At 46.0% G+C, this 26,328-nt stretch overlaps 1 protein-coding gene and 1 long non-coding RNA gene across 2 annotated transcripts in view; both read left to right on the plus strand.

Moving 5' to 3' along the window:
• Positions 1-22,193, plus strand: part of LOC138428204 (phosphoinositide 3-kinase regulatory subunit 4-like) — a 62,229-nt gene extending 40,036 nt beyond the window's left edge. Inside the window, 5 exon segments of the mRNA XM_069568621.1 lie at positions 3,197-3,388; positions 5,316-5,503; positions 6,236-6,446; positions 16,513-18,502; positions 21,145-22,193. Coding sequence (XP_069424722.1) covers positions 3,197-3,388; positions 5,316-5,503; positions 6,236-6,446; positions 16,513-16,649 — 728 coding nt within the window. The 3' untranslated portion in view covers positions 16,650-18,502; positions 21,145-22,193.
• Positions 1-26,328, plus strand: part of LOC138428229 (uncharacterized) — a 1,104,918-nt gene that overhangs the window by 1,013,910 nt on the left and 64,680 nt on the right. The gene's annotated exons all lie outside the window — the stretch shown is intronic.

Here is a 26,328-nt window from a genome sequence, read left to right on the forward strand (position 1 = left end):
AGAAGAACCAGAGATCGTTACCAACCTCCGATGGGTCATCGAAAAAGCAAGAGAATTCCAGAAAAACATCTGCTTCATTGATTATGCCAAAGCCTTTGACTGTGTGGATCACAATAAACTGTGGAAAATTCTGAAAGAGATGGGAATATCAGACCACCTTCCATGCCTCCTGAGAAATCTGTATGCGGGTCAGGAAGCAACAGTTAGAACTGGACATGGAACAAAAGACTGGTTCCAAATGGGGAGAGAAGTATGTCAAGGCTGTATAGTGTCATCCTACATATTTAACTTCTATGCAGAGTACATCATGAGAAACGCTAGGCTGGATGAAGCACAAGCTAGATCAAGATTGCTAGGAGGAATATCAGTAGCCTCAGATATGCAGATGATACCACCCTTATGGCAGAAAGTGAAGAAGAACTAATGAGCCTCTTGATGAAAGTGAAAGAGAAGAGTGAAGAAGCTGACTTAAAGGTTAACATTCAGAAAACTAAGATCATGGCATCCAGTCCCATCACTTCATGGCAAATAGAAGGGGAAACAATGGAAACAGTGAGAGACTTTATTTTCTTGGGCTTCAGAATCACTGCAGATGGTGACTGCAGCCATGAAATTAAAGGATGCTTGCTCCTTGGAAGAAAAGCTATGACCAACCTAGACAGCCTGTTTAAAAGCAGAGACATTACTTTGCCAACAAAAGTTCGTCTTGTCAAAGCCATGGGTTTCCAGTAGTTATGTATTGATGTGAGAGTTGGGACTATAAAGAAAGCTGAGCGCTGAAGAATTGATGCTTTTGAACTGTGGTGTTGGAGAAGACTCTTGAGAGTCCCTTGGACTGCAAGGAGATCCAGCTAGTCCATCTTAAAGGAAATCAGTACTGAATATTCATTGGAAGGACTGATGCTGAGGCTGAAACTCCCAATACTTTGGCCACCTGATGTGAAGAACTGACTCATTGGAAAAGACCCCGATGCTGGGAAAGATGGAAGGCGAGAGATGGGGACGACAGAGGATGAGATGGTTGGATGGCATGACCGATGTGATGGACATGAGTCTGAGCAGGCTTCAGGAGTTGGTGATGGACAGGGAAGCCTGGTGTTCATGGGTTCTCAGAGAGTCGGACATGACTGAGCAACTGAACTGAGCTGATTTGTCCTTGTCAGGGTTTTTTCTTTCGTTTTGATGATGCATTCCTAGCATTTTTTTAATTGAGATATAGTTCATAGATATTTAGTGTTTAAAAGCATACACTTCTGTGGTTTTTAGTGTATTCACAAAGTTGTGAAACCATCACCACTGTCTAATTCTATAACATTTTCTATAATATGTGAAGTTGCTGAGTCGTGTCTGACTCTTTGGGGGACCCCACGGACAGTATGTAGCCTGCCAATCTCCCCCATCCCTGGGAGTCTCCAGGCAAGAATACTGGAGTGGGTAACCATTCCCTTCTCCAGGGGAATCTTCCTGCCCCGGGGGGTCTCCTGCATTGCAGGCTGACTCTTTACCATCTGAGCCGCCAGGGAAGCCCCCGGGACATTTCCGTCAGCCTGCAGGGGGCGCCCTTCTGCGTCAGCAGCCGCTCCCTCTCTGCTGCTCCCCCGGTAGCCGCTGGGTCCGCTCGGTGTTTCTGGGAGTGTGCCTGTCTTGGGTGTTCCGTGTAAATGGGGTCACACAGGACGTAACTTTTGTGACTGGCTGCTTTTGCTGAGCAGAATCTGTTTAGAGCTCCATGGTCGGGGAGTCTCTCCACTCAGCCTTCTTTCTGGCCTTCCCTTGTGTGGACTGAAGCAGAGCTGTCCTTTCCTGTGAGCTGAAACGTAGGCTAATAAAAGAGTAGAACTGTTAGCTGTGTCGTTGTCTAAGCAGATTTTAGGAGAAATGTCAATAAATGAATTTCAGGTTAATACTGGAAAAAATTTGTCAAGGATGTTGTACAAGTATTATACTTTCATGTTATTTTATTTCACTATTTCTTAGCTTTTTTACTTTCTCGAGTTGATTTTCCTCTTGTGCCAGTGGATTGTGACTATTACTTTAAGCTCCAGTTTTAGAGGGATTTTAGATTGAGGCCTTAGGGAATTGTCATTTGATTACTTTTTTCATTTGCATAATCAAAACATTCTACAGGAGTTTGTGGAGGTTGGCGAGTCAAGAAAATGCAGAACTGCTCCAAGTACCAGAATGTTTACTTTGCACATCGAATTCATTATTTAAATGAGTATTCATTGGACTTCCCTGGTGGCTCAGCCGGTAAAGCCTCTGTCTACAATGCGGGAGACCCGGGTTGGAGCCCTGGGTTGGGAAGCTTCCCTGGAGAAGGAAATGGCAATCCACTCCAGTACTATTGCCTGGAAAATCCCATAGACAGAGGAGCCTGGCAGGCTGCAGTCTATGGGGTTGCAAAGAGTCGGACACGACTGAGCGACTTCCCTTCACTTGACTTGAAGTGGTTTGTCTTCTGTGGATTAACTTACTGAAATTTTATAATAGTTTTAAAAGATGGGTGCTGGTAATTATCCTCATAGGTAAATAGAGGTCCAGAGACAGTGGGTGGCTTGCTCACGGCCATACAGATTGTAAGTAGTGCGGCTGGAATTTGAACCGAAGCGGCCTGACTCTAGTCTTCCTGTTACCTGAAGAATGCAAGTGTGTTGCTTCCATTTGCCTGTCAGTCCATGAGGCGTGTGTTCAGAATGCTCAGAGTGCTTTATGTATCACAGAGTGCCTTCACAGCAGTGTCCCACCACATGTTCTAGCACATCTAGGGACAAAGTCCCAGTACACACGCTTTCTTCGGCTTCATACTGTACTTGCAGAATTTTTGTTTAGATACTAAAGGTTTGTTTCTTCAAAGTTATAGATTAAAGATCTACCAGGCACTGTATGAAGTTCTTTGGAGATTTCAAAGGCAAATTATATTTGAATGTTGCCTTTTAGAAAGAATGTGAAGATATAAATCATGATACAAAGTAGAAAATGCCCAATAGAGGGCGAGTGTCCTCGGAGATCAGAGTAATGTTGTTCTGTATTGATCATTTCTTTTTCTCTTGCCTTTGCTTGCTTCATTTTACTGTTCTGACTCTTAAATTTTAATATGAATGGTTTGACCCTTCAGTTGTTAGTCATTTTGAGGCCTCTTATGACTTGCAAAATAACCTAGGACATATGGTTTTATTTGTTTTTAGGGAATGACAAGAGGAAGAGGAAGAGAAGCTTTTGGCCCTGAAAGACTTCATGATGAAATCTAACAAAGCAAAGGCCAATATAGTGGATCGGAGTCATCTCCATGACAGTAGTCAGAAAGGTGTAATTGATTTGGCAGCCTTAGGTATAACTGGGAGACAAGTTGATCTTGTTAAAACCAAACAGGAACCAGATGACAAGCGAGGTGAGTACATTTCTGTGTGTGCGTGTTAGCTTGTTATTATTAGTTGTTGCATAAGTTCTTAGTAGTAAAACTAAGAAGTCACATTTCTCACATATAGAACTTTGAAATACAGTGAGTGAATGACTCCATTTATATTTAATAGCAAGAAGGCTAGGGAGAGGAAAGGTGGAGAAGTAGACGTACAGTTAAGAAATTAAGTAGCTTTCCAAATGGTGGATTTGTACGTGTGGAGTCAGAATTCAATCCAAAGTCTGACTGCAAAGCCTAGCTGCCTCTGTGGAAGTATATGATTGAAGGCAACGTTCTATTTTTTAATCCTTTAAGCACCAACCCAAGGTCAATAGTCTATGTAGAATGAGGGTGACGTTTCCTAGCTTGTTACTAGTGGGTAACGGCCAGTGAATTGAATAGTCTTGCCAAGGAGAGATGCATTCATGATTTGAAAATGAAAGTGTTAGTCGTCCTGTCGTGCCTGACTCTGTGATCCCATGGACTCTATGTAGCCCACCAGGCTCCTCTGTACATGGAATTTTCATGATTTTCAGTGTTGAGATTTAAACCTTTTGGCTCTTATGACATTGACATTGATTGTGTAAGGGTTTTAAAATCTCATGCATTCTTCCCTTGCACCTTTTGTGGAGATATACTCACTTCCAAGTACATGCCTTTTAAAATCCTTATATTCCAGCATCGGGCTTTCTCTGTGGTTGGGTGGTAAAGAATCCACCTGCTATGCGGGAGACACAGGTTTGATCCCTGGGTTGGGAAGATCCCCTGGAGAAGGAAATGGCAACCCACTTCAGTGTTCTTGCCTGAAAAATCCCATGGACAGAGGAGCCTGGTGAGCTACAGTCCATGTGGCTGCAAAGAGTCGGACACGATTTAGCAACCTAACAACAACATTCTAGTATCAGATTTTGAGGGCAGCTGATGAATTACTTTCAAAAAAGAAAAGATCTCTAACTGTTGAACTTGGAATAAAGTATTTGCAGCTTAACTATTAACGGTTTACAGCAGCGATGCCCAACCCTTTTGGCACCAGTGACCAACACTTTTTCCGCAGGTGAGAGATGAGGTTGGTTTCTGTTTCACTGGCTGTTCACCTTTTGCTATGCAGCCTGGTTCCTAACCGGCCACGACTTGGGGGCGGGGACCCCTGACTTACAGCCATAAAATGTAAAGCATGTATATAGTTGATAAGGAAAACCACAAGCTCCCGAAAGAAAAATAGTGAAGGATTTGAACATACAAGTGATAGAATAGAAATTCACATTTAAAAGGTAAACAATGAAATGAATGCAAATAGAAACGAGATGCCATTCTCTGCCTTTGTGACTAGTGAAGGCTGATGATGCTTGTGTCAGCAAGCGGCAGGGAATGGGCATTCTCACTAAATTCACTACTTTTGAGCTTAGAAGTGGAACATATTATTAATATTATTATTATTTTTTTACTATTTGACTTACGTTTTCAGTTCTGGAAATTCCTCATAGAAACGCTGACAGACCTGTGAAGGAATATGCGTTAAGAATGCAGATGACTTTTCATTTCTTTTCTTCACCCCATGTAACTGACTCTGGATAGAGAGAGGTCATATTTATCAGTGTAGTCAGGACATTTGAAAAAGTTATATTTTTGTTGGTTCTTCAGATAAGGTGGTTCCTTGAAATTGAGCCAGCCTTGGACAACTAGGCAGCAGTTAGGTCTAATTCCTAACACTACTGAAAGTGCATCTGTCCATCTGCCCTAGAGATGAAATGAGAACTAACATGTTTCTATGTGAGTATGAATAAATCGGCCCTCATGAAGAACAAATAGCTCATGAGTCCATGCTGTCCCCCTTCCTCCGCCCCACACACGCAGAGAGTAATACAAGCACGGGTTTGTCATAGAGGCTCCTTCAGATTATTCTGATCTTTTTTCATAGCTAGAAAACATGTGAAACAAGACTCAAATGTCAGTGAAGAGTGGAAAAGCATGTTTGGCTCTCTGGAGCCACCGAGCATGCAGCAGGCCCTGCCTAAAGGGAGTGATCAGGCGGTGATGCCGGCTGGGAAGCCGCCTCGTTCGGAGTCCTCCGCTGCTATCTGTGTCCCTTTGTCGACTTCTCCGCAGGTATTGTCATCCAGCAGTAGCGCGCTTTTTGTCTGTGGATCTCATTCTATTGTTTTGGATGTTTAAAGGCTGTGTACTGTACTGGAAAAATCAGTACAGTGACTTGTCTTTTAGGAAGGACGTTTTTCTTTGCAAGAGAAGTTTATCTTCATAGTCAAAGGGAAGTCTAGTATTGAAAGCACCGAATAAGGTGATCTGAAACTGGGGTGAAGACGTCATTATGAACTAGGATTCTACTCCTAGGCTGCAGTGAAGCTTTAAAATCTTCTTTTATTCTTCATTTAATATAGCATAGTTATATCTGTAAGATAGCAAAAATACTTCTGGGAAGAAAAGTCCCAAGTTTACTCTGTGCGAGAAATGTCATGATTTGGATATATTTGAAGTAAGTTTTTAAATTTGCGTTAATTCTTCCCTAGGCAATTCTATTTTAATTGAATCAACTGATAAATTAAAATTCACTTTCTTTGTTTCAGTTAATGAGTATTTTTGTTTAATGTTATTGCTACACTGAGAATGTTTTTAAAATATCGAGGTTTGGAATTAGTGGTTAAACTTTATTTTAATTAGATTTTCACTGAGAAAATATGTCCCTGTATTTAGATGGATTTAAAAATTGCTACATTAATAAGGACAAAAGTCTGGTGTAATAAATAGAGAGAATGTGGGTACATTTTAATCATCAAACAGACTTTACTTATGACACAGATACTTATTCTTTTGGTTTTGCAGGTTCCAGAATTGACAAATGTCCAAAATAAAAAACCAACAGTACAGGTTTTCAGTAGCACAATTTTACCGTCCACTTCCCAGATCCAGATCACAACGTGTAAAGCTGAGCTTCAGCGGCTCATACAGCAGAAACGGGAGCAGTGCTGTGCCAAGAGGATAGCTAAGCAGATGATGGGAAACGCTGAGTGGGAGAGTAAACCCCCACCACCTGGTGCGTGTGCTGTTGAGGGGCGGTGGTATTCCAGCCCGGGTGCCTGGGCCTGGAATCCAGTGGAAGAAACTGGTGACAGTTACTGGCAGAGGAAATGATCACAAAGCTGTCACTTTGAAAGCCCACGATTCCTAATGTTCTTCCCAGGTGGTCCAGGGGCTGAGACTCCGCGCTCCCAGTGCAGGGGAGCCAGGTTTGCTCCCCTGGTCCTGGAACTAGATCCTGCATACTGCACCTGAGACCCGGTGCAACCTAAATATACGTATATATATAAAAGAAAGCCCACAGGAAGAGCCGAGAAGTGAGAAATCCCAGCTCAGTGCCTGTGGAGTTCGGGTCTTCTCGGCTCTGGCAGTGCCTGTAGGCCTGTCATCTACTGTTCTCACTTGCCGGTGGCCCATGTTCCCCACTGGTAGTGCTGGGTTTTACCTGCTTAGTGCCTGCTTAGTGTCATGCCACTTTCCCACTAAATGTCAGACTTCCTTGAGTAAACTCTGGCTTTCAACTTCTGAAGGGTTTAATAGCTATGAATTTCTTAAAAAAATAGGTAGAAACATTTGGAAAATAATGAGTGCTTTAAAAATAAACCAAAATCACCTATAACCAACCATCACTCGGCAATCATCAACATTAAGATTTTTGGAAAAACGCTTCTGCATTCTGATAAAATTTAGAGAAACTTAAGAGAGATTGCAGATGGAAATTGTGGCTCAGTTGTGTTACCAGACATGCCCAGTGTTATGTGATGGAGCTCATCTCTGATATTGGATTGGCAGATTTTTAAAAACATTTTTAATGAGTTTCTGTATAGATTTTAATGATAAAAATGTATCTTGAAAACTGAGATGAAATAGATGCTTATGGGTTCAGTTCAGTCACTCAGTCGTTTCCGAGTCTTTGCGACGCCATGGACCACAGCACGCCAGGCCTCCCTGTCTAGCACCGTCTCCCGGAGCTTGCTCAAACTCATGTCCATTGAGTTGGTGATGCCATCCAACCATCTCATCCTCTGTCATCCCCTTCTCCTCCTGCCTTCAATCTTTCCCAGCATCAGGGTCTTTTCAGATGAGTTAGTTCTTTGCATCAGGTGGCCAAGGTATTGGGTAGAGATTCAAAAACCACATGAGTTCCCACAGACTTCCATTGTGAATGTAGGAAAAATGCCAGTGGAGACCAATGATTTAAAGATTTCAGAAATATTATTAAGTGGTCTTTTGAGTCACATAATTTTTTTTTTCTTCTAAGAAAATAAATACCCTGGAATGTTTGTTTCTAAAATACAGTTCAATATGGTTTATCAGTCCGGCTTTAGAAACAAAACTGTCGATCACACACTGTCTATTTGACTATAGAATCTGTCTTTATAAGTGGCATTTTATACTTAAGTGAAGCTATACATTTTATTCTGTAATCCCAGAAAAGGTATCAGATTTTGTGGTTCATGAAATGTGCCATGACTGTTGGACTTTTGATGTTTTTTCTTTCCACACTTGAGTGGTTTTGTGAAATAGATTTTCTCTTGGGGGAAATGTTCAACCTAGCCTGCTCTATTATCTAGACTTCATGGCAGAGTGTTTTTGAGTATTCTCAAATCCAGCATATCCTCCCTAGAAATCACATTCAGCTGTTCTTTCCACACATGTGAGCTAGAGATGCAGGGGGAATGGTATTTTTCTATTGACTATGCCAGGTTTGGCAATGGTCTTGGTTTCCGGTTTGTTTCTTGGTAAAAGAAATGAGTTGATTTTAAGATGACGTTGTTACTCAGCAGGCATAGATCCTTCAGTATAGCTTTTTCTAAAAAATTATTTGTTTTTAACTGGAGGAGATTGCTTTACATTACTATATTGACTTCTGGTTGCAAAAAGATATGACACTGAAATATGAACTCTCCAGGTTGGTAGGTGCCCATTATGCTACTGGGGAAGAGCGGAGAAATAACTCCAGAAGGAATTAAGAGGCTACGCCAAAGCGGAAACAACTCCCAGTTGTGGATATGACTGGTGGTGAAACTAAAGTCCGGTGCTGTAAAGAACAACATTGCATAGGAAGCTGGAATGTTAGGTCCATGAATCAGGGTGAATTGGAAGTGGTCAAACAGGAGATGGCACGAGTGAACATCGATATTCTAGGAATCAGTGAACTAAGATGGACTGGAATGGGTGAATTTAACTCAGATGACCTTCATCTCCGGTGCTGTGCCTGCACCTGCCCTGTGGAACACTCCAGATCCTGAATCTAGCAGCACAGCGCCCTCTGTAGGAGTTCCAGACAGGACGCAGCCACCAGGGGGCACCATCACGCACTCCCACCTCTGTATCCACTCACTGCCACTGGGAGGTGGAGAGGAGCCATAGCCCAGGGCTTTAGCTGATTACCCTCCTATTCAGGACTTGCCAGGTGGCTCAGCAGTAAAAAACTTAGCTGCCAAGTTAGGAGATTCAGGTTCGATCCCTGTGTCGGGCACGTCCTGTGAAGGAGGAAATGGCCACGCACTCCAGTATTCTTGCCTGGAACATGCTGTGGGCAGTGGATCCTGGAGGGCTACAGTCCATAGGATTGCAAACCGTCGGACTTGGCTGAGTGCCTGAGCACATCCTATTTTGGACTTCATCTGTCATAGGTAAATCCTGACTACATGTCTGTGTTCCTGAATTTTACTTTCAGGAGAAAAGGTAAAGATCAGTCAAATGAACTGATGCAAGGGATTCTGTAAAAGGAAAGAAAATATCCTTGCAGGTTATGACAGAAGCAAGTCAGCATGGAAGACCTCAACTTAAATCGAATGTCCTCATGGGCCTGCATGTTCAGTGACTCAGTTGTGTCCAACTCTGTCTGACTCCTTCAACTGTATCTGCCAGGATCCTCTGTCCATGGGAACTGCCAGGCAGCAGTGCTGGAGTGTGTTGCCGTTTTCTCCTCCAGGGGCTCTTCCTGACCCAGGGATCAAAGCCTTGTCTTGTGTCTCCTGCATTGGCAGGTGGATTCTTTACTGCTGCACCACCTAGGAAGGCCAGTGTGCTCATAAACAACCTATTTTATACATGGGTGTTAAGTGAGTTCTGGAAAGAAAAGAAAAGATATTTGAATCTGGGGGAGGAGAGGAGGTTTTGAGCGCTAATCCCCGTGTCCCCGGGATTTCTGGCCACCCATTTGTGGGTAAGGGCAGTGTGACTTACTGTCCTGGCTGTGACCTTGGCATAGTGGCTTTGGAGCCAGACACACTGGGTGTGATTACAGGAGGAGGAGGGGGAGGATGGGACGAGGAGGGTGAGGAGGGGAAGAGGAGAGTGAGGATGGGAGGAGAGGTGGAGGAGGAGGGGGAGGAGGGAGGAGGCAATGAAGACAGGAGCAGGGGAGGAGGAGGAGGATGGGGAGGCAGGGGAGGAGGGGTGGAGGACGAGGGGGAGGATGGGAGGAGGAGGAGGAGGGGAGGCCAAGGGGGAGGAGGAAGGGGAGGAGGGGAGGCTCAGGGGGAGGAGGGAAAGGAAGGGGAGGGGGGAGGTCGAGGGGGAGGAGGGGAAGGGGGAGAGGAGGGAGAATAGGGGAAGAGGAGGGGGAGGGGAGGAGGATTGATGGATTTCATTCCATTTAGAAATTCCACACACATACCTAGCAAGTGACGTTATTACGTGTAGTATAAAGGAACAACCGTGGGCGACTGCGGACAGCACCTGCTGGGTCCAGCATGAGTGCCTGTTTCTGAATGATTCTATGTCTCGTCATCTGCCATATGGTGACTCACCTCACAGGCCAAATGCCCAAAGTGAAGTTGTTCAGTTGTATCCAACTGTTTGCGACCCCGTGGACTGTAGCCTCCATCTGTGGGATTTTCCAGGCAAGAGTATCGGAGTGGGTTGCCATTTCCTTCTCTGGGGATCTTCCCGACTCAGGGATGCCCAAACCACATGTGAAATGCAGTGGAGAAAAATTGTCAATGAAAAACAATGCCCTATTGATTTTTATGCTTTCCTGTAAATTGATAAACTTTCGTCTAGTAAAGGAGCACCTCAAACCAACTCTAGAGTTGGATTAGAGTCATTTTTCTCAGGAAAGTCACCTCCTCCAGCGTGGGAATTATGACCCCGGAGTTCCCAGACTGGTGGTGTGTGCATGTGTGTGTCTCGTCAGGGAAGTTGTGTTAATGAAAAATTACCACGGAATCTTTTCCAGGGACATAGAATATTTTAAAGATGTTATCAAAAACTCAGCAAAACTTCTTAGACTTGTGGTAAGTAGACTTGTGTTTAAGTGACGTAAAACTAAAATCTCAAGAAGTACAGGAAGACAGCGTCTTTTACTTCTGTAGAGATGCGGCAATTATGGTGCTGTTGTGTCTTTACACACGTATCTCTCTGATAAATTGGGTTCTCACTTCCCTTTGGCTTCCCCGGCGGCTCAGTGGTGAAGGATCTGCTGCTGCAGGAGGTGCAGCTCCCGCCCTCGGGTGGGGAAGACCCCCTGGAGCAGGAGACGGCAGCCCATGCCATTATGCTTGCTGGGAAATTCCACAGACAGAGGAGCCTAGCAGGCTACAGTCCACGGGGGCTCAAAGAATCAGATACAACTCAGCGACTCAACTGCAACAATGTTAATTTTACATTTTATTTATTTAATACATCTTTTGTATTGAATGGATGTTTTACAGTAAACTGGAAAATTCACATAAGTGTTTGAAATAGCTCTACATTTCAAAGAAATATGTTTGCTCTAGGTATCGAAGGGAGACAACCACTGAGATATTACAATAGAAAATATGACTACATTCAGTGTAAAAGCATAGGACAAATACAAATAGAGCCTAAATACAATTTTGTGGAAAAACAAAATACATATATATATACACACACACCTTAGAAAATAATTAGCCTTGGTGCAACGCGTGTGTGATTTTTTACTTCTTCTGCATACCATATTTTTATTTTCACATGTTCCATAAAGAACATGAATATTGCTAACATAGTCAGAAAAACATGTAATTCACTGCCAAGTTTTAGATGCCGTTTCCCATTTACTTTACTTAATGACCTTTGTGAAACTATTGTCTAGATCATGTTACAAGCTCCTGGTAAAACCATAGAGTTTTTCAAGATCCAACAACTCCTATGGCAAAGGAACACCATTTCCCACCTTCAGATCTGTCTTTATGTTCCTACTAGCAATCTGGCTCTCGAATTCTGTCTGCACTCTTCCCAGCAAACACTCCTCGAGAGCAGTCGTGTACATGTGGCTCTTTCATCATACAGTGAGTGAAGAAGTGAAGTGAAGTTGCTCAGTCGTGTCTGACTCTTTGTGACCCTGTGGACTGCACCCTGCCAGGCTCCTCCATCCATGGAATTTCCCAGGCAAGGATACTGGAGTGGGTTGCCATTTCCTTCTCCACATAGAGTGAGTAATTGATGCTAATTCCAAGGAGCTTTCTTCAGACAGTCTCAGCAATATTTGCTTTTGGGTTTTGAAATAAGAAAATGTTTGCTCCCTTTTAAGCTTGCAACATCGCGGGACAGGATTGCAGAGTTCAAGGGCATGTCTCTCTTAAGGTGTAAAATGTGAGCTCACCCACGGAGTAAAGAGCAGCTAGCAAAGTGGAACTCGAAACATCCCGGTGGCTGCTCATCGCGCTAGATGCCAGGCCCTGACTCTCGGCGCCCAGGGAACTTCTAAAGCAGGGCTGTGGTCATATTTGCCTGAGGTGTTGTAAGGAGGGCACCAGCTGGCACAGCTCCCTACTCTAGGAAAGACAGTTAAAATCAACTGGGAATACAAATTCCTTTCACCTCCTCTTGAGACTTTCTTTCATTAAGAGTGTTTATTCTTGGATGATGCGGATTAAAGGAGAAGGTATTTCAGATGTTGGTTCAAGGCCTGATGCTGAGATGATGGCTCACAGTGTGTGATGAAATTATAGAATGCACACTTTGGTAAGAGCTATTTAATCCCTCCTAGGTAGGGCTCTTGCTAACTGAGAACAGACTTCCTCATTGATGTTTGTAATGCTTTCGGAGTTCCAGCTTAACATTTTCTCTCTCAAAATTCACTTAAGACAATTGTTTTATAACACTTCTCTATAACAGTATGATGAGGGAGACGATTATCTTCTCATTGGGTGGGGATGAATCCAAGCATGAAAAGGGAGATGAGTTTCCAGGAGGCAAGGCCCGGATGCACTGGAACAATTAGAGGACAGACCACCCTCCTCTACCCAGGCACTGATTCCTACCACCCAACACCCACCCACCCTGAAGTGGTCAGATCTGAGTGTCTGCACACTGGCTAAAGGTTAATGTAATGTCAACCTTGCCTTTGTCGTCTGGAAACCAGTCTTGTTCCAAGACCAGAGTCTCCCAAGAGTGAAGAGGAAGCCAGCTGCCTGCAGGTTTCATCCATATCTGTTCTGGGAGGGGGGTTCATGCAGGGTGCATATATCATTGACATCACGGGTGCACAAACCAACACTCAAAGAGGTTAAGGGAGAAGGCCAAAGTCAAGTCTGTAGGTGGCAGAAGTGGAATTCAACTTAGGGTGGTTCTGAAGTGTTAGTCTCTCAGTCATGTCCAACTCTTTGTGACCCCATGGACTGGAGCCCACCAGGCTCCTCTGTGTAGGGAATTTTCCAGGCAAGGATACTGGAGTGGGTTGACATTTCCTTCTCCAGGGATCTTCCTGACCCAGGCATGGAACCCACATCTCTCGATTCTCCTACAATTGGCTGGTGATTCTTTCCCACTAGCGCCAAAGGGTTGTTTTGAAGCCTGAGCGTTTTTCCACATACTGTGATACTTTTTTGTTTAAACTTACCTTTCAGATAGAAACGAAAGGAACCCTAGAGAAGTCTAAAGAGGCAATGCATGAGCTAATTTCCAAGACTGATAGGTTTTCACTCATGCAAAGATTAACTTCTGATGGTTCGTCCTTGACCTTTCAAAGTTCACAGCATTAAACGAGCATGAATGAGTGAGTCCTACCCAGGAGCAAACTGTGTCTCCACAGGGCCAATCTAAGAAGCGAAGCCATGAGATCATTTTCTCCTCTGTTCCCAAGCATGGCCCAGTCCCTACCTCATGTTGCAGAGTTCTCTTGAGACCAAGCCTGGATCAGGCATATGTGTGTGCTAAGTCACTTCAGCTGTGTCCATCTCTTTGTGACGCTATGGACCGTAGCCAGCCAGACTCCTCTGCCCATGGGATTTTTCAGGCAAGCATACTGGAGTGGGTAGACATTTCCTCCTCCAGGGAATATTCCAGAGTTATTATGACCATCGCTATTGTTTTTACAGAGCCAGGCCTTTGCGTAGGTGCACTGGAAAAGGCTTTTTCATCCTGTTCGTGGGGTTCTCAAGGCAAGAATGCTGAAGTGGTTTGCCATTGCCTTCTTCAGGGGACCACGTTTTTCAGAACTCCACTATGACCTGACCATCTTGGGTGGCCCTACATGGTGGCTCCTGGTTTCTCTGAGTTGGACGAGGCTGTGATCCATGTGATCAGTTTGATTAGTTTTCTGCAATTGTGGTTTTCATTCTGTCTGCCCTCTGAGGGATAAGGATAAGAGGCTTATGGAAGCTTTCTGATGAAAGAGACTGACTGTGGGGGAATCTGGGTCTTGTTCCAGTGGCCCAACAAAGGTCCTAGTCAAAGCTATGGTTTTTACAGTGGTCATGTATGGATGTGAGAGTTGGACTGTAAAGAAAGCACTGAAGCACTGAAGAATTGATGCTTTTGAACTGTGGTGTTGGAGAAGACTCTTGAGAGTCCCTTGGATGGCAAAGAGATCCAACCAGTCCATCCTAAAGGAAATCAGTCCTGAATATTCATTGGAAGGACTGATGCTGAAGCTGAAACTCCAGTACTTTAGCCACCTGATGCAAAGAGCTGACTCATTGGAAAAGCCCCTGATGCTGGAAAAGATTGAAGGCATGAAGAGAAGGGGACCACATAGGATGAGATGGTTGGATGGCATCACTGACTCAGTGGACATGAGTTTGAGCAGACTCTGGCAATTGATGATGGACAGGGAAGCCTGGCGTGCTGCAGTCCATGGGGTCACAAAGAGTTGGACACGACTGAACTGAACTGAACTGAAGAGTGGAAAAGGTAGCCAGGGTTTCTACACAACTTGAAAGTGAAGGCTATCATTCATTTGGTTCCTCTCGGTATGTAGTCCTAAATGGTCAAGACTCAAAATATACAGTCTGGACTTTTTCAGTTGATCACGTATACAGTTAATTAACTTTTCATTGTCTTAGAGCCAAAATAACTAGAATGAGGTTTACCAGGAAACAATTCAGTGGTGCTGAGATACTCGACAAGCCATGGTCCCCCACGTGGACCAGAGAACCAGGCAGTGGGCAGCCTGTGTCTGTGAGGGCACAGCCCCGTCCCAGACAGATGTCCTGACACAGCCTGGCGCACATCCCGTTCAGCTTCTGGTGCAGAATTCACTTGTGGGACACATGCTTAATAGGCCTGGATTCGGGGAGCCAGGGGTGCTTTGGGGAGGGGCATACAGTCTCAGTGGGATTGCAGAATAAAGACAAACGAAGGTGAAAGAGAGCTGCAGGGAACTCTGGAAGGTGGGTGGAAGGAGAGTGTCGTATGCCAAGATAAAATCTAGAATTAGGAAGAGACAAGGCCAAGCTGAGGTTTTCAAGCTATGCACAAACGGCAAGGGAACTGAGGCACCAGTACCAGCTGTTGGTATTGGTATACCAGCTGAATTTGGTGTCATTTAGATGCTAAGTCTTGTTTGTCTCTTTGGCAATCTCATAGACTATAACCTGTCAGGCTCTGTGTCCATGGGATTCTCCAGGCAAGAATACTCGAGTGGATAGCCATTTCCTTCTCCAGGGGATCTTGCCGACGTGGGGACTGAACCTGCGGATATCTCCTGCATCGGCAGGTGGATTCTTCCCTGCAGAGCCACCAGGGAAGCCCATGGGTTGAACAGTGTCCCTAAAAATTTCATGTCAAACTGGAACCAAATCAAAATGTGCCCTTATTTGGAAACCAGATATAATTTATATACTAAATTATATCTTAGTAGATATAATTTAGGATGGAGATGAGAGCATGCTGGGTTAGTGCTGACCTAAATCCAGAGACTGATGGAGAGGAGACAAGACAGAGACACAGTCACAGGGGGTGGAGGCAGAGAACAGCGTGATGCTGCTACAAGCTGGGGAACGCAAGGGCTGCATGCTGACACCTGGATTCCATAATCCTGATCCGCAGCGTTATAAAAGAAGCCATGTTGGTTGTTTTAAGCCACTAGTTGTGGGAATTTAGAAACAGCTTTTCAAAGAAGCCAGAGGGAACCTGTGAACCAGAAGCTATTCAACCACTGAACCAGTTCAGACGTTATAATGGTAGGAAAGAAGGCTGAAGTGAGAATTTGAAAACAAATTTGACTGGAGAAGCTTGCCTGCGCGTTCCAGTCAGTAATACATGTTCCAGAATCTGTGATATGTCTTTGGAGGAAACTTTCAGACACTGAGAGGCTCAAAGCTGATTTAGACCTCCATAGAGAAGGCAGTGGCCTCCCACTCCAACACTGTTGCCTGGAAAATCCCATGAACGGTGGAGCCTGGTGGGCTGCAGTCCATGGGGTCGTGAAGAGTCGGACACGACTGAGCAACTTCACTTTCACTTTTCACTTTCATGCATTGGAAAGGAAATGGCAACCCACTGCAGTGTTCTTGCCTGGAGAATCCCAGGGACAGAGGAGCCTGGTGGGCTGCCGTCTATGGGGTCGCGCAGAGTCTGACACGACTGGAGCGACTTAGCAGCAGCAGCAGCAGCAGCAGGGTATTATTATGATTTAATATGCTATTTTTCTTACTGCGAAAAGATTCCCACCTAGAAAATAAGGAAAGATCTAAATAGCAAGAACCCTTGCTTGAATATAAATGGCATGAAATGGATACAGTTGAGAGATTATTGGTAACTATAAGAACTTTTGACAAAAACTGGAGTCATTAAAACCGTGTTTAGTATTTCCTAACTGTAGTACAGTGACCAAAATTAGAATTTGACATTGACATAACATTTATCTAATCCATCATCTGTATTAGGTTTTTGTCAATTTTTCAAATACTCTGGAGAATGCGATGGCACCCCACTCCCTGGAAAATCCCATGGATGGAGGAGCCTGGCTGACTGCAGTCCACGGGGTCGCAAAGAGTCGGACACGACTGAGCGACTGAACTGAACTGAAACTTGCATCACTAATCAAGAGGATTTGTACTACGTTAGCTTCTACATTACTGCTCAGAAATGAAGGAAAAACCAGTGTGTGTAGAGCCATGAACTCCCTGTGTCAGATTCACAGCGTTTCCAGGAAGATAGCTGAGGACGTGGGCAAAGAATTGGAGAGAAGCGCTTCCTGCCATCAGCAGGAGATGCGCTTCTATGAGAAAAGAGCTCAAGGAAGCCGAGTGGTGGCCGTGGCCCTGGAGAGAAAGCTCAAGGAGCTAAGACAAGAGGAGGACTGCATTAGGTAAATGCTGGCCAAGGTCGAATCCAACTTCCAGCCTTTCCCAAGGGGTTCTTGTGCTCCTGCTGCGCCACCCAGAGCCCACAGAGGCCCGGAGCTGCCAGGGGAGCCCCTGGGTCATGAAGCCCCCCAGGCAGGAGAAGGACCCCATCCTGAGGGCTCAGAAACCTGGGGTTACCTGCAGGGTGGACTCAGCTCACAGCAGCCAGGTCTGGACACCCACAACCTGGACACAGCATCTCTATGTGCTTCTGTCTTATAGTAATTTGGACATATTTCTTTTTACTTTAGCTACTGCTATTTATCCCATAGCATAATGACTCATTGGAATTTGGTATATGATTTTAAGTTACTATTTTAAAAATGCAAGATAGTTAATCTAGTTCTCATGAATGCATTACCTCTCCATCAGAGGACCTTTCAGAATTAGTATAAGTATTGTATTTTGGTTTAAATGAAATGTCCACTATGATTTATGCCATCCTCAAATTTTGACATTTGGAACAATACAGACTCTTTTGTATGCTAGGTCCTATTATCAGAAATCTGTGCAAATAATTTAATATTTGTAGGGAGGAATTTTCAGATTTTTTAAAGCAGTGCCCACAAACCCTGAACAATACAACATACAAATTTTTAAGTGTTTCTATTAGCTTGGCTCTAAATCCATTGATTAATGTAGGGGAGTTGAAATTTCACAGTTGGTTTATCTTTTCAAAAATGCTTTGTAGTGTCAAGTGAAAAAGGCTCACAGCTTAAAAGGTGAGAATTGTTTTATTTGGTGGATTTTCTGAGAACTGAAGCCTGAGGGACTGCTCTGAGGAGGTTAAGGGAGAAGCTAGGATACATAGAGAGGGGCTTTGCACTAAGGACCAGATAGCTGGAACATCAAAAGGTAAATGCTCATTAAAGAAATGTCTCAAGGTAAAGAATTTGAGGGCAAAAGCGAGCTTCTCTGTACACCAGTACCAAATCGAATCTCAGAGATAAGAGTTTTGGGTGAAATAGAACAGAATAGTTCAATTGCTTTGCCAGGCAAAAGGGGACACAGTGGGTTAATTCTCTCAAAACCAAATGTCCCAGCCTGGAGAAGTGAGTGACAAGTTTTATAGTCCAAGAGGGTGGATGTGAGAGTTGGGCCTTACAGGAGGTTGAGCACTGAAAAATGGATGCTTTCCAACTGTGGGGCAGAAGACTCTTAACAGTCCCCTGGACTGCAAGGAGATCAAACCAGTCAATCCTAAAGGAAGTCAACCCTGAATATTCATTGGAAGGACTGAGGCTGAAGCTGAAGTTCCAATAGTTCAGCCACCTGAGGTTAAAGCCAATTAATTAGAAAAAATCCTGATGGGGACTGAGGGCAAGAGGAGAAGGGGGTGACAGAGGAGGAGATGGTTGGATGGCATCACCGACTCAATGGACATGAATTTGAGCAAACTCTGGGAGACAATGAAGAACAGGGAAGCCTTGCGTTCTGCAGTCCATAGAGTTGCACAACTGGACATGACTTAGCAACTGGAAAACCCAGGGTGTGATCAACTCATGGACATTGTTCTGATGCATTGCTGGTAAGTAAGAGTCCCCGTTGTCAACCTTCAGTTCAACTAGTCTGCGGTCTACTTGCTTGTGGACAGCCTACCACTGTTAACTGTTAACTTTTCCCACCTGGGGGGGCTTTCAGTAACTGCAACATAGCTCAAAGATAATGCTGTGTGTGTCCATTGGTGGGGAACCAGGATGTCGCCCCAAGGCTACTCTTAACTGATTCTTCCAGGTCTCCCAATCCCCTCCCTTCCATAATTAACAACTGTTTGAATCTCTTAACTGGGACTCAGGGAACTGGAACTCAGGGAAGGTCATGGAGGCTGAATGAAGGCCATTTCCTGTCATCAAAGAAAGGAGGGGCACAGAAAGGCCAGGAGCCCCCTAGGGCCCTGCATGGTTTCAAATTTAGTGATGTTCCCTATATGGGAAGATGCAGGGGTCTGGGTTCATTGAAATCGCCACTGTGATGCGCAATTTTTCTAGGGCTGGAATCTGGCTTTTTTCCATGCTAAGTGCCCTCAGGGTGCACAAGTCCAGGGTGGATTCAATGACTGACAGCTTGATGGCTTCAACAAATACTCACATGGCAGGTGGCATTTTTCATCCAGGTGTTTTGCTTCAAATATTGTTTTATTGAAATGCTGCTAATATTTGGCAGTCAGAATATTTTCCCTTGAGGGCAAACACACACACACACCACTACACACAGACAACTACACATACACCAGAGTGGGGCAACTCAACGGTGACACCTCAGAGGAAAGGTTGGCATCACTCTGCATGGGAAGGGAACCCTGGGAGCTGAAGAAGTGAAAATTCAGGAAAGAAATTAAGCTTGGGCTCTGAGTGCTGACCCACAAGAGCTCTAGGCTCCTCAGAGACCTGAGGCTTCCGTCTGAGCATGAGGAGCAGAGGAAGCAGGAAGGAGCAGCTCACCGCCTGGGTGACCAGTCCCAACCTGGACACACGGCACATGTCACTTCAGAGTTGCAAATCCTATCTACTTGTATGAACAATATAAAATTTTTATATATACTGGTTTTTTAAAGCACAAAAGAGGGAGGAAATAAGAGGATAGACAAACAGGAGAGGCAAGGGAGGAAAAGAGGATGAAAGCCGCAAAGAGAGGCAGGAGAGGGAAGGAGGCAGGAAGGTCTCAGGGATGGGAGGGGAGGGGAAATTCTCCTCCCGCTTCTTTAAATGCCACCCCACAAGAGGGGCTGGAGAAGCACAACCAACCCAAAACCTTTTCTGCAATACTCTAGCTCTACTGTCATTTCCCTTCATTTTCGTTGTTCAGTAGCTCAGTTGTGTCAGACTCTTTGCAACCCCATGGACTACAGCACATCAGGCTTCCCTGTCCTTCACCATCTCCTGGAGTTTGCTCAAACTCATGTCCATTGAGTCGGTGATGCCATCCACCATCTCATCTCCTGTTGCCCCGTTTTCCACCTACCCTCAATCTTTCCAGCTTCAGGGTCTTCTCCACTGATTCAGATGCTTCAGTCCATAAAGAGTCCCAGACCTCTTTATGGGCCAATAGTTTTAACTCCATGTCACACATTTTAGGGCTAGCTGGGGACTCTGGAGATCACGGTCATTGCTTCAGCCCACATTGGATCCTTTTTCAAGATCGACCATGTGACCTTGCAGGCTTGGGTCTCGTTGCCCTGAAAAGGGCCTGACTTCCCTCAGGAGGGTTTGCTGCACACACCCCACACGATGCACCAGGGGCTCTTGAGCCCTGGAACTGTCAGGACCTTTGCAAGGGTCTCAGGTGCCAGTTCCCTTGCTTCCACGTCCAGTAAAGGAACTGAGAATGAGACGTTAGGTAGAGTCCGAGACCCTGATTAGGAGGCTCTGAGCGTGGGCATGCCAGAGAGATACTAGGAGAGACAGACATGGTGAAGGGGATTCAAACAGGGCAAACTGAGCCTCTACACCCTTCGCACTTCTAAGGGGACTCTGTGGGTTACAGATCCACTCAGGGGCCAGGAAAATGGGAAGCATGGGCTGCAAATGGCAGGACCACGCTAGGAAACCAGCCCAGGTCACCACACCACCTGGGAGCAGAGACCCTTGTACCAGGGACACAGTAAGAACGTGCTGGCTCCATAGAACCTATGCAAATGTAAGACGCTGACATTCAGGCTGATTCCTCCTGAGCTGCTGGTGCTGGGGTACTAGTCTCACAGCTAGCGCCTGGTGGCAATACCCTCCAGTCCTGGGCTCTGCCAGCACGGTGAGCACACATAACGGGAGGGGGAGCCTAACAGGAGGGCTACAATACCCTCCAGTCCTGGGCTCTGCCTGCAGGTGATCACACACAAGGGGAGGGGGAACCTCAGAGGAGGGCGGGCACCTGGACTTTGGGGACAGGCCCAGGTTTTCTCTGTTGCAGAAGTCCACAGATCAGACCTCAGCCAGGAAGAGGCCCCACCACTCTGCCCCTGTGTGCCCTTGTGTACAGAAAGGGCCGTAGCCTGGCCCTGCTCTGACCCCCTAGGTTTGCTGTAGGGCCAGGTGCACCTAGAGGGCCTGCTCCAAGCTGAGATCAGCAGTTTCCACCTCCCCCAGGGCCTCTGTAGGGGATTAGCTCCCTCTCTATTTCAGAGCATTTAGGGAGAAGTGTTTCCTAGAACGTGGCTTGCCTCCCCTCCCCCAGCCTAGCTGATCAGCCCTGGACTAAGATCCATAGCAGAACACCAGCCAACCATCTTCCCCTTCCCTGAGCTCCTGGGAGACTGCGAGGATGAAGGGAATCCCAACGTCCAGACAGAGAAGGAACCAGCAAACTGCCATCCCCCCGTCCAGGGCTCGGAGGGTGAGCTGAAGGGCGTCCCTCACGATGCTGACTGCAGTGTGTCCCTAGCACGTCCAGAAGAGGAGCAGCAAGCAACAGCCACACACCCGAGGGGAGATGAGCAGAGGAGGGAAGAGCTCCCAGAGGAATCTCAAGTCTTCACACTGAGGAAGAGTCCCTGGGGTGTGAAAATTCACAGCTGGAAAGAGAGATTCAGCAAAGCCCGCCTGATTTACATACAGCCACGTGATGCAACTTCACAGAAGACTGTTGAAGAAGGAAGCGCGCTGCTTGCAATCCAAGAAGAAACTGCTCAGCATCTGCAGAGAGCTGAACTCCGTGTGTCAGATCCGCAACCTCTCCAAGAAGAGAGCTGGAGACCTGAGCGAAGAATTGGAGACAACCGCTGCCTGCCATCGCCAGGAGGCGCGCCTCTGCGAGGAAAGAGCTCAGGAAAGCTGGGTGGCGGCCCTGCGGATGGAGAGAGCGCTCAGCGAGCTGACTGGAGAGAATGCAGCCTCAGGCAGCTGCTGGCCCAGGTCGAGTTCAACTCCCAGCTCTCCCCGAGGGGCCTCCATGTTCCTGCTGCTCCACCCACAGCCCCCAGGGGCCCGCAGGGCTCAGGGGAGCCCCTGGGTCACGAGCCCCCCCCCACCCCGGCGAGGGGGAGGGTCCAGCCCTGAGGACGCAGGGGCCCCGCGGTCACCTGCAGGCGCGACTCAGCTCATTGCAGCCGGTCCAACACTCACAACCAGGACACAACATCAGCTTGTGTGTCTCTGTTTCAAGTAGGACACAACATCAGCCTGTGTTTTTCCTGTTTCAAGTTATCTCTGTTTTTCTCTTTAATTTTAGCTACTGTAACTTAATCCATTGTTTTTCTCAAGTAGATAAAGCATTATAGTTTGTAAGATTTTTTTCAAGTTTTCATTTACTTGTATTTCTGTTGAAGTAATTTTGATCTGTGCTTTTTTTATGAGTTGTTACTATTTTTCAACTGATGCCAGAATTACTCTTATTCGTATAGCATTATAACTGTATGGTAGTAGTATTTAAATATACAGTTAGTAATATAATTCTCATCAATCCATAATATGTCCCCTGGACCTTTCAGTATATAAGTATTTTATTTGCTTTACTTTAAATGCCCACTATGATGTCAAACATCCCTTAAGTTTGACATGGATGGGAAAGTTGAATACAATACCAGACCATTTCTGTATACCGTGGCTATTTTTAACAATCTGCAGAGGTAACTTAATTTTTGCCTTAGCTAACTTCAGTTGGTTTAAAAAAATCTGAAACAAAACACCACCACATTCAGACTACATATTTGTCAGTGTACTCCTTCCTCCATTCATAGTTTAGTAATAAATTCTTAAGATGGATCCTAAATACATAGATGGGAAGACTTAAGATTTTGTAACAATGTCTTTCTGTATAATAACTTTTTCTTAACTTTAATTGTTTTGTTCAAGATACTATTTTTCAACATTCCCAAGGTTTACAAAGTCAAAATTGAAAACTTTCTCTTCAGGGCAAACACACACACATGGTGCAGATAGATAGTGGGCCTATTTGGTTGTTTGGTGAATAACTGAAAATGTAAAAATAGTTCCAAAAATGTTTAAATGTTTTAAAATCAATAGTGAAAAGAAAATGTGTGTTTATATAATTTGTGTATAGAGAAAATATTGCTAAATTGTCTGCATAGAAATGAGGATACCCGCTGTTCCAAAAGGCTCCGACTAGCACGAGTCAGAGACGACTGAGCGACTTGACTTTCACTTTTCACTTTCCTGCATTGTAGAAGGCAAGGGCAGCCCGCTCCAGTGTTCCTGCCTGGACAATCCCAGGGTCGGGGAGCCTGCTGGGCTGCTGTCTATGGGGTCGCACAGAGTCGGACACAACTGAAGCGACTTAGCAGCAGCAGCGCTTCATCCAAATGGACCAGGTGGAGGGACTGGAAGGAAGGCCTTTAAGTGGGCTGCAGCAGGGATGGGGGAAGGGCCGAGGAAGGGACCCCCATGTACCTCCTCCCGGCGGCCGCCCCTGAGCACAGAAATGGGGTACCTCCTCTCCCCCGCTCCTGCTCCGTCACAGCCTGGCACTTCCGGGTGCCGCCCCTGACATCCCGGGCATGGGGTAGCTCCTCCAGGCCGGGCCACTGAACTCGGGCGTTGGGTAGCTCCTCCCGGCCGCTGCCCGTGACCTAGGACAACCGTTAGCTCCTCTCCCCGCTCCTGCGCTGTCACAGCCTGGCACTTCCGACCGCCGCCCTGACCTCCGGGCGCGGGGCAGCTCCTCCAGGCCGCGGCCCCTGACCTTGGCCGAGGGGTAGCTCCTTTCAGCAACGCTTCTGCGCGGTCCCTCGCAGCCAGCGCGCTTCCGCCACGCCGTCAGTCGCAGCCGGGGCGCTTATTTCTTAATGACATTAGAAATGGTTCTTTCACCTAAGAAGATGTCGCAGTATTTGAATGAGTTCCTACCAACAATCTGTAAGTTCTACTCATGTGAAAGCAGAAAGTTCCTGCTGGATGATGTTATTTATGTGAGAGGAGTGATGACAAGCCTAATAGTCGATATTGGATGAACACATATCCTTCTCTGCCTCACACCGCCTGTTGCTATTATTCAGCCACTAAGCTGTGTCCAGCTCTCTTTTGACCCCACGGCCTGTAGCATGACAGGCTCCCCTGTGCATAGAATTTTCTAGGCAATAATGCTGCAATGGGTTGCCATTCCCTCCTCCAGCCAGATCTTTCTGACCCAGGGACTGAGCTGACAGCTCCTGCAGCTCCTGCGTTGGCAGGCGGATTCTTTCCCGCTGGGACACGTGGGAAGCTCCTCACACTATACGTGGTCATTCTTGTACATGTCCGACTCTTTGTGACTCCATGGACTGCAGCCCGCCAGGATCCTCTGTCCATGAAACTCTCCAGGCCAGAATACTGGAGTGGGTAGCCTTTCCCTTCTCCAGGGGATCTTCCCAACCTAGGCATCGAAGCCAGGCCTCCCCCATTGCAAGCAGATTCTTTACCTGTCTGTTCACCAAGGAAGCTACACGTCCATAACCTCCTCCATTATCAACATTCCCCACACAAGTTTTGGTGTAACTCATGAAACTACATTGACATAATCACCCAAAGCCTATAGTTTCCATTATGTACCGCACCAAGAGGGAAAACTGGTGCTGTACATTCTATACAGTTTTGACAAACGTGTAATGATCGGGATCCACCATCAGAGCATCATGCAGGATACTTTGATTGCCCTAAAACTTCTCTGTGGTCCAACGACTCGTCATTTGTGCTCCTCCATCTCTGCCCCGGCATGTTGTTGGCTTTAAGAATTAGCCAGTCCTGGGGGGACAACCCCTCTCCAACCCACATGTCCCCAGAGGCCAGAGCATCAGGAATGCTGAAAATAAGACAATAGAGTAATATCTAACTTAGCAACAAAATAAAGTGAAAGTGTATTGGCTTTCTATGGCTATAAACCAAATTACTACAGACTTGGTAATTTAAAATACAAAAGGTATGTTATTTCTCATGGCCATGGGTCAAGAGTCCAGGCACAGTGCATTGGGTCATCTGTTCAAGTCTTATTAGGCTGAAATCAACCAATCAGCCAGAGCTGGAATATCATCTGAGCCTCAGGGTCCTCTTCCAAGTTCACTCCTTGTTGGCAGAATTAAGTTTCTTGCGGTAGTAGAACTGAGACTTCCATTTGCTTGCTGGCTGTAGGCCTGGGTCTTCTCCCAGTATCTATAGGGCGCCCTCAGGTGGACCACTCAACAGGTAGGTCAAACATGCCAGCCTACTTCTTCTAGAACAGCAGTACCATGCCTTTCTCTGACTTTTGTCTCAGACCACAAGAACTCACCTGATTAGATCAGGGATACCAAAGCCAATAGCTTTTCAGATGGTGGCTGTAGTCACCATCTGTTGTGATTTTGGAGCCCCCGAAACTGTTTCCACTGTTTCCCCATCTATTTGTCATGAAATGATGGAACCAGATGCCTTGATCTTAGTTTACTGAATGTTGAGCTTTAAGCCAACATTTGCACTCTCCTCTTTCACTTGGATCAAGAGGCTCTTTAGTTCTTCTTCCTTTTCTGCCTTAAGGGTGGTGTCCTCTGCATATCTGAGCTCATGGAGGAGGGGAGATGTCCCATCATCTCCGGTGCTGTGCCTGCGGACAAGCCCTGTGGAAAACTCCAGGTCCTGAATCTAGAAGTGCAGCCCCCTTTGTAGGAGTCCCAGACAGGACACAGCCACCAGAGGGGCACCATCATGCACTCCCACTTCTGTATCCACTCACCTCCAGCGGGAGGTGGAGAGGAGCCATAGCCCAGGGCTTTAGCTGATTACCGTCCTATTCAGGACTTGCCAGGTGGCTCAGCAGTAAAAAAGTCAGCTGCCAAGGTAGGAGATTCCGGTTTGATACCTGTGTTGGGCACATCCTGTGAAGGAGGAAATGGCCTCTCACTCCAGTATTCTTGCCTGGAACGTGCTGTGGGCAGTGGATCCTGGAGGGCTACAGTCCATAGGATTGCAAACCGTCGGACTTGGCTGAGTGCCTGAGCACATCCTATTTTGGACTTCATCTGTCATAGGTAAATCCTGACTACATGTCTGTGTTCCTGAATTTTACTTTCAGGAGAAAAGGTAAAGATCAGTCAAATGAACTGATGCAAGGGATTCTGTAAAAGGAAAGAAAATATCCTTGCAGGTTATGACAGAAGCAAGTCAGCATGGAAGACCTCAACTTAAATCGAATGTCCTCATGGGCCTGCATGTTCAGTGACTCAGTTGTGTCCAACTCTGTCTGACTCCTTCAACTGTAGCCACCAGGATCCTCTGTCCATGGGAACTGCCAGGCAGCAGTGCTGGAGTGTGTTGCCGTTTCCTCCTCCAGGGGCTCTTCCTGACCCAGGGATCCAACTCTTGTCTTGTGTCTCCTGCATTGGCAGGTGGATTCTTTACCGCTGCACCACCTGGGAAGGCCAGTGTGCTCAGAAACAACGCTATTTTACACGTTTGT

The sequence above is a fragment of the Ovis canadensis genome, chromosome 1 (genome assembly GCF_042477335.2).
Source record: "Ovis canadensis isolate MfBH-ARS-UI-01 breed Bighorn chromosome 1, ARS-UI_OviCan_v2, whole genome shotgun sequence".
In the NCBI taxonomy this organism is placed as follows: domain Eukaryota; kingdom Metazoa; phylum Chordata; class Mammalia; order Artiodactyla; family Bovidae; genus Ovis; species Ovis canadensis.